This window comes from Lichenostomus cassidix, chromosome 9, assembly GCF_008360975.1.
Source record: "Lichenostomus cassidix isolate B80296 chromosome 9, HeHo_3.0, whole genome shotgun sequence".
NCBI classification, from domain to species: domain Eukaryota; kingdom Metazoa; phylum Chordata; class Aves; order Passeriformes; family Meliphagidae; genus Lichenostomus; species Lichenostomus cassidix.
Genome location: NC_139490.1, coordinates 8,628,973 through 8,638,822, shown reverse-complemented (window position 1 = coordinate 8,638,822; position 9,850 = coordinate 8,628,973). Strand labels below are relative to the sequence as shown.

The 9,850-nt window shown below is 37.8% G+C and overlaps 1 protein-coding gene across 1 annotated transcript; it reads right to left on the bottom strand.

Moving 5' to 3' along the window:
- Positions 1-69: 69 nt before the first annotated feature.
- LOC146433195 (cytochrome P450 2J6-like) lies at positions 70-9,755 on the bottom strand. Its single transcript, XM_085069252.1, has 9 exons — positions 8,945-9,755; positions 7,213-7,375; positions 6,707-6,856; positions 5,597-5,757; positions 3,475-3,651; positions 3,171-3,312; positions 1,583-1,770; positions 1,200-1,341; positions 70-669 (listed from the first exon to the last, which is right to left on the bottom strand). The coding sequence occupies exons 1-9, from the start codon at positions 9,113-9,115 to the stop codon at positions 491-493; spliced, it is 1,473 nt and encodes a 490-aa protein (XP_084925378.1). The 5' UTR covers positions 9,116-9,755; the 3' UTR covers positions 70-490.
- Between the last annotated feature and the right edge of the window lie 95 nt (positions 9,756-9,850).

The window sequence follows — 9,850 nt, the reverse complement described above, 5'->3', positions numbered from 1 at the left end:
AGTGAATGTTATCTCAGATCATACTAACTGCCTCTAGAAAGCTTCCCCCAAAAGCTTCTTTTATCTCCTGCACCCACTTTTATCCCGAGACAGACTGGAAGACCTCTGAGCCTATCTCCACAAATGCAACAGTAGGTTATGAGAAAGAATCTTTATTCATGAGACTTCCAATTTATAGACCATGCTTCAAGATGGTTCTCTGTAAAACATCTTTCCAATTGGTAATAAGTGAGGCCAAATTCTAATTCTTCCTTTAATGTCTTTATTTGCTACACATCAGGAGAAATTTACCAATATTTTCCAAACAGAAAAAAAAATAGAATATGAACCCTATATAATTATAATCCTCAGGATGCAATTGTCTGTAAAGCATCTTTCTGGGTAATGATTAACCAAATGAAGAGGAAAGCAAAAATCTTAAGATAAGCTAAAAGGTATCTACATACAGAAGCAGTTTTACAGAGTAACTCATCCCTGAATCTGCCGTGTCCTACCGAGGAATGGCACAGAGCTGGTAGGGAGGTGGCTTCATTGTGCTCCCAAAAACAAACTTGGTGTTGACTTCCTTCACTCCTTCTGGCAGGGTGAATGTGAATGCCTGCAGCAGGGTGCAAAAGACAATAAAGAGCTCCATCCTTGCTAACAGCTCCCCCATACATACACGGTGCCCTGTGAAGAGACAGAAAAGGCAATCAACCAAAGGATTTCCATCACATCTCCCTTTCTAACCTGCCTGGGGTTTTGTTTGTTTGCTTGTTTTCTGCAGATTTTGTCCTTTTCTCTTAATTTTGTAATTTAATGATTCATAACTGAAAGGCTGCTTGTGTTTCCACAAAAAAAAATTTATCTATATTTACAGCAGGCAGCAAGACATTACAGAAATTGTCACCAGGGTGGCATAGTTTACATTTACAGTCTTCCTGGCAGCATGCATTTTCCTCCTACTATTTTGATGGCTGGATCTCTTCTCAGAGAGGGACTGGAACTGTTTTCCAAAAAAGAAATTACATTCTATATGTAATTTTTTCTCTTCCAATCTTTTGCATGTACAACTGGACTTCTCTCTTCTTGGAGATCTTGAAAACAGTGCAATGTTTGTATATACCCATCTGTAGGTGCCTTCCCAGTTATTTTGGGGAATGAATGGATCTGAAGGTGTTATCACAAGGAGTAAATAAATCTCTGTTGAGTGCACATACCTGTTGAAAATGGTAAGAATGCTTCTCTGTTTACAAAGTTTCCATCTTTATCCAGAAAGTGGCCTGGGTTGAACTGATCAGGTGTCTCCCATTTTCCAGGATCAGCCAGAACAGAGTCAATATTTGATAAAATTATGGTGTTCTGCAAAAAGGAGAAGTGGCTTCAACAAAAATTATGACCATAGAATCTTCTAATACGTAGGACAAAGCACACCTTTCCTGGTGAAAGGCCATCCACAGAGACTATCATATCTTAGAGGCACTGCTAGAACCCACAGGATACAAGAGTTCATGTCCCCAGTCAAGAAAACCCTCAAAAGCCTTTCTAAAACAATCCAGTTGACCAAAAATCAACTACATTTGAATATGCAGCACATTTTTACCTTTGGAACATGATATCCCAGCAGCTCTGTGTCCTTCACACTCAGTCTGGGCAGTGCAATTAACAGTATGTTACTGTATCGCTGGATCTCATGAATTACAGCATTTGTGTAAGGCAACTTCTTCCTGTCCTCGTAGCAAAATACGTGGGAACAACCCACAACAGCATCCAGCTCCTTCTGGACTTTCTCTGAGGAGGAATATATAGCTTTAAATATACCTCAAACAATCTATAAACGCTATACTCGTAATTTTTCCTATTGCTTTTTATAGCCAGAATGGCATCCAAAAAGATGAAAAAGATATTTTATAAAAAAGAATGCCTTCAAATTCCCATACAGATGACCTAAATAAATATTGTCATTGAGGTTGCATACCCAGGTAATACTTTAAAAATAATGGCAGCAGATGAGGTCATTCTATAGGAATAGGTTCCTGTTACATTTACTGCTCTAAAGTAATTTATAAAAAGAATTTTATTAATATTTAGTTTTACAGGCAGGGAGTCAACTGCAAAAAAATATTAATCGTATATTAGGGGAACAGTTTAGTAATTGATCAAGGATTGTTCTTCATTCAGAAGCACATAGATCTTGCTTGTCATCTACAGATGGCCTAACCGCTATTCTGTAATTACCCGCCTTGTGAAGCACTTACACAAATTAATTTTTCCCAAGGACTTCTTTTTTTTTAGTTACAATCTGAGCTGAAATGGTAATTTCTGATTTTTTTTTTTATTAATACTACAGCTTCCATAATTGCAATTAGAATTAGCCCCTGAAGGAAACTTCAGAATGTGTTAATATATCCTGAGAAGATGAAAGATCATGTGAAAATTCAGCACAGGCAACCCAGTCTCAAATTTTAGGTCTTTTGAAGGTAAAAAAAAATGGGACATCCTTTATTCTTAACACTTCCACTATTTTCTACTTGCCAGGCTCCTGCTCAGGAGTTTAAACTCAGCTTAAACTCTCAAATGTGAGGCCTTTGAAGTGATTTATGTACATTCTAATCCTTCCAATTCAGTACACTCTGCCTCTTTTTCTTTTCAGTCATTTTATTCTGCCAACCTGTACCTTTCTTCTGTGAATATCATCATTAAAAGCACACATTTTCAAGCTACTCACTCCAATATTTTTTCTGTCTATTTATGAGTAGATATTTGTGTTTGAAGCTTGATGGAATAACCCCATATATGAGCGACCTCACACTACATTTAAATTATTTCTGCTGCAAGAAGCCAGGAACAAATCAAAGAGTAGGAGTCATGGATTTGAAAGTATGACCCAAAGACTCCTTAGTGGGAGTCTAATCACTATTGTGTGTGATGGTGAAATGGCACAATTTATCTCATCTGAGAGTAAACTCCTCCATCTGATTAAATTAATCACTCCCTGCATTCTGTGTAGATCTCTTAAAACCTGGAATGATTTGCCTGTATGTTAGAAAGGATACAGCAAGAAACAAATGCATGCAGTTCACCTGATTCATACCATAATAATTGATTCATCTACTTTTCTTTGAACAGGCACTTCTACCATTTGAATTTGTATCATTGCTAGGGTTGCAGACCTCTTTGGATGCTCTTACCTTGAATGTCAGGATAAATCACCATATAGAGCAATGCCCAAAGTAAAGTGGTGGCTGTCGTTTCTGTACCTGCTATAAGGAGATCAGCAATAGTCTGGATCAAGTTTACTTCATCATAAGTAACATCAGCACTTCCTTTAGTCTGAAAATTTTAATTGAAAAAAAGTTATGACACACAAAAGAATCAGTAAACCACCTGGAAAATCATACACTTCTATATCTATATTAGACATCATTATAATCAAAGGAATACTTAAAATTCCTTGTTGTTAGTGAAGTGTGAGAGAAGTTCAGAGATACTCACTTTATCCATCTCATCCAAATAGTAATCAATAAAGGCTCGATTTTCATCAAGTTTTCTTTTTCCTTTGTGACTTTCAAGTTCTTTTGCTAACAGATCATTCAAAAAATCTACACTGGACTTAAACTTTTTAAATTGTGGTAGGAAATGACCAGCAAGCCAGGGAGACAATTCATATATCTGTAAAAGAGATATTTTAGATATGTAGTATTACATATAAATATGTGGCATTTAACAAACCGAATTTGAATCCTAATACAGCCTCCTGGGTAGTGGAAAAAGCAAATGAAAGACTGATGACTGAATCTTCAGCATCAGATTGAAGGGATAGTGCCTATCCCATGATTCATTAAAGTCTTTCTTAATCCTGTTTTTCCCTGGAGCAAAATTTCTCTCTGTTTTATACTACAAAATTATGTATCTATTTATATAACATGTATATTATGAAATTATATAAATATAAATGTGATGTACAAAGAATAAATGAAATTCCTCTCTACCCTGATTCTTTGCTAGCCTGAAATTTGTTCGGCTGAACCAAGAACCTCCCCCTAAACATGTCTCTGGTCTCACTATATCCAACACATATATAATTCCTATTTCATCACTTAAGAAAACAGATCAAGGCTGACTTCCTTGACACAAGTTAGCTGTTAACTGTTCACTTTCTTTTCACCCCTTTTACAGGCTGCATCTTGTCCTTCCAGTTACAGAACTACTCCAGCTAAATTATCCATTAGGCCATAACTTCTGGGCTCACCTATTTAAGTGACAGCTGCATCACAAAGATTTATCTCCTCACAAGCCTATTCAGATTCCTGGCTCTATTTCTTTTTTGCCTACTGCATAATTTTCCTTAACACTACCTGTCCTCTTACCAGGAAAACAGATTAGTAGAGCCCATCATTAAGGGATTGTACATCCCTGTGAAAGCATTGTGGAGAGCAGGACAGAATGAAATGTGGGACTAGAACGTTGTTGTTGGCTGTGGACACACTATTAACGTTTTAAAAAGAGCTTATACAAATACCTAGTGAGAGCAGTTTGGAAATAGCTGAACCTGTGTCCACCCTGATTAGAAGGTGGTAGATTAGGAATCATTCCACCAGCACCTTCTGGGATAGTTACTAATATGTAGTTTTATTTTAGCTTGTCTACCAAAAGTATCAAATTAGTCCTCAAACTCTCTAAGACCTTGCTTACAGCAGTTTCCAGTTTGTCAGAGATGGTGGAAATCATACACGACACAGAACTGGGTGAGTTTCAGCAAGTTCTGCAGAAGCAGCTGCCTTGTACATGGGTAAATTGACTTTTGGACTACACATGGCACTGTGGTTCCCTTTCAAAAATGATTCATGATAAAACTGCCCTGCTTTGGCAGCTGCAGTCACAGCTGCACATATAGAAGCAAGAGAGAATTTTTCTCTCCAGTGGACCAGATGTGAAGTTAAGAGTCTGGAATGGAGACAGATATCAATGAGCAGCTGAAGGAGAGTGAATTCCAGTGGGTCACTGTATTTGTGTAAGGATGTGGAGATGTGGTGCAGGTGTTGCTGCCAAAAACTACAGGGAAAAGCTGACATCAAGCAATTTCATGCCATGTTACCTTTGCACAAAACAGTTGCTCTGCTTCAGTTTCTATGAGGTTCGTTGGCAGTAGTGAAGGAAGCAGTAAAGACCCATTTACTCTTGACATTCAGTGACAGCCATATCATATCACAGAGTGAAGAAAGACTGTTTGCCAGACAGAAATTAGGATAAGCCTATTTCAGAGCTTTTCAGATAACTTTACCTATATTTTACATTTGAGTTTTAGGTATAGTTTCGAACACTGGAGTTGTACAGGTAGGACTTTTGCAAGAAAATTCCTTTGTACATCTCCCAGCCATGTAACAAATCTTTGCATTTTCATCCCTGTTCCCCAGACACAGGAAATTTCTGTGCTATGATGAAGCAGAAGCAATTGAAATAAGTTTTGAACTAGGCATCTGGAAGCACTGTACTGATGTGCACTTCAGCAGTTACCAGTCCACTAGTATTTATTTTTGTTACTAGAGTAACAACCAAGTTGCCTTTTTCACTATGTATCTATAGAAAGAAAGCAAAAAAAAGTGGTTTTCCTCACAAAAAAGGAGATGCTGTTCAAAAATGCTGCTACAGTGTCAAAGGATTCAATCATGCGGTGAAAATTCTCATCATCTCTGGAGAAGCGATGTCCAAACATCACAGAACAAATCACACTTGAGACAGTATGAACAACAGGCATAGTGGGGTCCAGAGGTTTTCCTGTAAACACAAATAATTACATTCACCATTAACACTTACTGTTCCTGCTTTTCCCACTGACAGGAGAGCTTACCAAACTTCATAAATATTTCTAATATTAATTAAATCACTGGATGGCAAATTGTAATTTATTGGTAAAAAGCCTGAGTAAAAAAGTGACTTCAGACATCTAAAAAACACCGTTGGTTAAAAAAAGGAAAAACTGCTGGTGGGAATGGAATTAGTAGTATTAATTTAAAAATTACACCGATTTCATCAAACCTTGGCATCAGCAGATCTCACATTTGGTAATAACCAGGGTATAAAACCAGTCAGCTGGGACTTTAAATACACAGATGAGTTGAGAAGAGAGCCACTTTCTATTCTTTGCTCATCTCTTTTTGCATTTGAATATTTCAGCCTACCCATGGATTAACCCCATTATTCAGCAGCACAACCTGAACTCCCTCTCCTACTGAGGAGTTCACCACAAACTGTGTGAGCTGAGCTTTTTCACCTGCATCTAGCACAGGGCTGTGCATCCTTGGTCAAAGCTTTGCATATTTTATACTTTCTCTTTTCTACACAGGAATATGAGGCATTGTGACACTGATTTTGTTACTGTTTGCTCTTACCCTGATGTTATTACCATGAGTAATGTAAAACTGACTCAGAAGTAATAACACTGATAGGGACCAGTACATATACACTGGTGTATATACACACATATATATATATACTGGTATATGATAACCAGACAGGAGTCTCTAGTTCCATGGTCACGCTGTGGGGGTTCACAATTCTGCAAGTAAATGCCTCATGCAGGTGGCATGATACAGACTTTTGAGACTCAGCTCTGCAAATACACTTCAAATCCATTTCTGTAATCAAATCGTTTCAAAAGCTACCAGTAGCCCATTCCCCAGCAAAGTCTCCCACTGCACAGACTGCCCTGCCCACCATCCCATACCATTTGTTTTCTGTAAGTACTCCACCAAGTGAGCAGCTTCCTCTTGCAGGCGGTAGTCTTGTTCTTTTTTCCCTACTCCCATTTTCCTCATTGTTGCAAGTCCAAAACGCCTCTGCTGCTTCCAGAGATGACCGTTAGAGAACATAACACCTAAGACCATAATGAACTAATGGTGTCAATACCACATAAATTAATGAATTGATACAGTTGATACATGCAAGAAGCATTCCCTTTTACTCTAATTTTTTCAAAATTTTGACAGCAGTCTGGCAACATCCCTCTTTCCTTTAATTTTGTATTTTAGCCATTTATCTCCCATACAGAAACTCTTATATTAACTCTGTGCTGTCATTCATATTTTGACAGAACATAAAAGAGAACTGTTTCAAAAAACTCATGAAAATAAACTTCTTTCCCCACTGTAAATTAAAGATTTGGAGGCTCTAAATCAGTTTCCAAAACTAGGGATAGAACACATGAAAGAAATCTCTGAGAATAATAATTACCATTTCCATGTGTCACAATCTGAAAGATGCTGCTCAAGGGCCTTCCAGCAACATCTTCAGCATGAGCAGTCAGACCTTCCTTCACTGCCTGAAACCCTTGCAGGACAACTGCAGGAGTGTTTGAAAGCCATAAGGTGAAGATATTACCATGAATTTTGGCCATCTGTAGAACAAAGCAGAATCAGAATAACATGAGTAAGAACTGGTACTTTTAAATCAAACAAGATGAATCAGATCTTCTCTCCAGGCAGATGCCCTGAGGGTGACCAGCTTTGAGAAGAGAGCATCACACATAAAATATAGTTTGAAGTCAGGTTTCTACATAAAGTCTCATTTATTAAAGAGCAAGATGTTTCTAAAATGCCAGCCAATATTGCCAAAGTCTGCAATGTCATTTATTGCATGTCTTACAATTCAAACTCATTTTAGATTAACTCTTCCACCCTCACCATTTGCTACAAGACAGCATTAGGTCATGAGTTTGACACAAACTATTTACAGATTCCCCTTTGGGTATCAAGTATAGCAAAAGCAGTCAAGGAGGTGAATAATGCAGCAATCACCCTCTCCTTTCTAGCTCAACTGTGACAGGCTTTTCTTCACCTGCTGAGCATGCAGACATCGCTACAAGTGGGCTGGACAGTCCTTTCCCTGGCTGCTGAATCAGGAACTAGAAAAGTAGCAAAATAGACTGGAAAGAGTGAAGTGTTGCCAAAACATCCCAAGAAATGCAGAACTAGAGGATTACAAAACTTTGCTGCCTGGTAGCAAGCAAGAGGGAGCAGGTGTGCACAGTGAGCAAAAATGTGTGTGCTTATGGTTGCACATTTGTGTTCAATTTCATTTTTCTAAGGACTAACAGCTTTTGAAATCTTAGGATGAGCAATACTACTCCTCAGGTTTGGAGTGTCAGAAATAGAGGAAAACAATGCAGACATGCACTGGCTATTATTTTATGTGGTGGAATAATATCACTTTGCCTTGAAATATGCAGCTTGGGAGGAGACAACTGGCAGGACAAGAGAGAACCAGGGAAAGGGAAGGTTGAGAACAAAGACAGAGAGAGGGGTGCTATTACTTATATATTTAAAGGTTAAATATTTAATATAGATGTGTAAGGACTATAAAACAGGATACAAACTCTAGAAATGCTGCACATTACAACTGGACTTAGAAAACTGTTTGAGCATAGGCACACAACGAATTAGTTCAGCCACTTAAAAGCTCAGTCATGTTAAGCAGATTGGAGTCTCTTGTGAAAATCTGAACAAATTGTGTGTGAGAAAATAATTGATTCTAAGATCTTTCAAAAATCTGTTGCATAAGTATAAAAAAATAATCATCCTTTCTATACTGGAAACACACTTTCTCTCAGTAGCTATTTCAAGGGATACTTAGAAAATGCCAGTGCAACAACAATCAAAACACAGAGATGTAAAAGACCACACAGAAGTAATGAGTCTGCTTTAGAATGCATCTTTTTCCTATGTGTAAGACAGGGCTATTATCATCATTATGGTTTTATTCATATGCACATAAATTTTTAATTATATGTTTCATAGTCAGTGTAAATTTTCATACCAAGAAACAGATACTTTAATTCTCTACCAATTTCCACATTTATGCAATTTAGAATAAATCTCTCCCTAGCATTCAAAATAAAACCATGTTAAATACACTGACTTTTCAATCAGCTTATAAGTCCATTAATTAATTTCCAGAAAATACATACTTTTTTAAGATGCTCATGATGAATTTTGAAGTTCATCTGCAGCAGATTTCCAAATAAGGGGTAAGGAATTGGTCCAGGAGGAAATCGTCTTCGCATCCATTGCAATTTCAGAAACTGTAGAGACAAGAGAGACACCACCAAAAATATCAGCACCTCACTCACTGTTAACATTTTACTTCTGATTTACAAAGCTATGTTGTCTCTCAACAACTGCTGTATAGACAGAGGATAGATCCATTTTATCTTGCCTTGCTGGTACCTCCCCAAAAAGAGAAAAAATACTTGAAGCTCCTGTGACTCTGTCTTTCCCTCTTTATCACTTTTACTTCCCCATCCCAGAGAATTAAGTGTTCTTTTTAAGCATATATTACATCATTCCATTACATTGCAGCTACAAATCTGTCAATGATTGTCTCTACAAGGGATACAAAATCTAGGTTAATTATACACCTCCTTGTGCCATGACAGCTGCTATGACAAATGTCTCTGCCCACAGTCCTGGTTTCATAAAAAACCTCTTGTAAGAATGAGAAATAAAAAAAAAATCCTGACGGTTGCCTGCACACCCAAGAGCAGTGGGGTTACTGAAAAGGTCAGGCTCATCAGCAGCCATCACATGCACCAAACATGTGCTGCTACTTAACTTGCCCCATACTATTGCTTGATTCTAATGTTCTCTGCTATTCCTTTAATATTTTTCTTCACAGTTTACATTGCAAGGTGTTTGGGGGGTGGCTCTACCTTTTAATCTTGTGCCTAGAGCCCATAAAACATAAAAGACTCCATAAAAGACTACCCACTTATCATTGGGTAACAGGAGTTTGATGGTTATAATGATATAACACTCAAGTGACCTCACACTCCCTGCTCAGCTGCACACAGAAGTGGGGCTGCACAGTTTCCTTG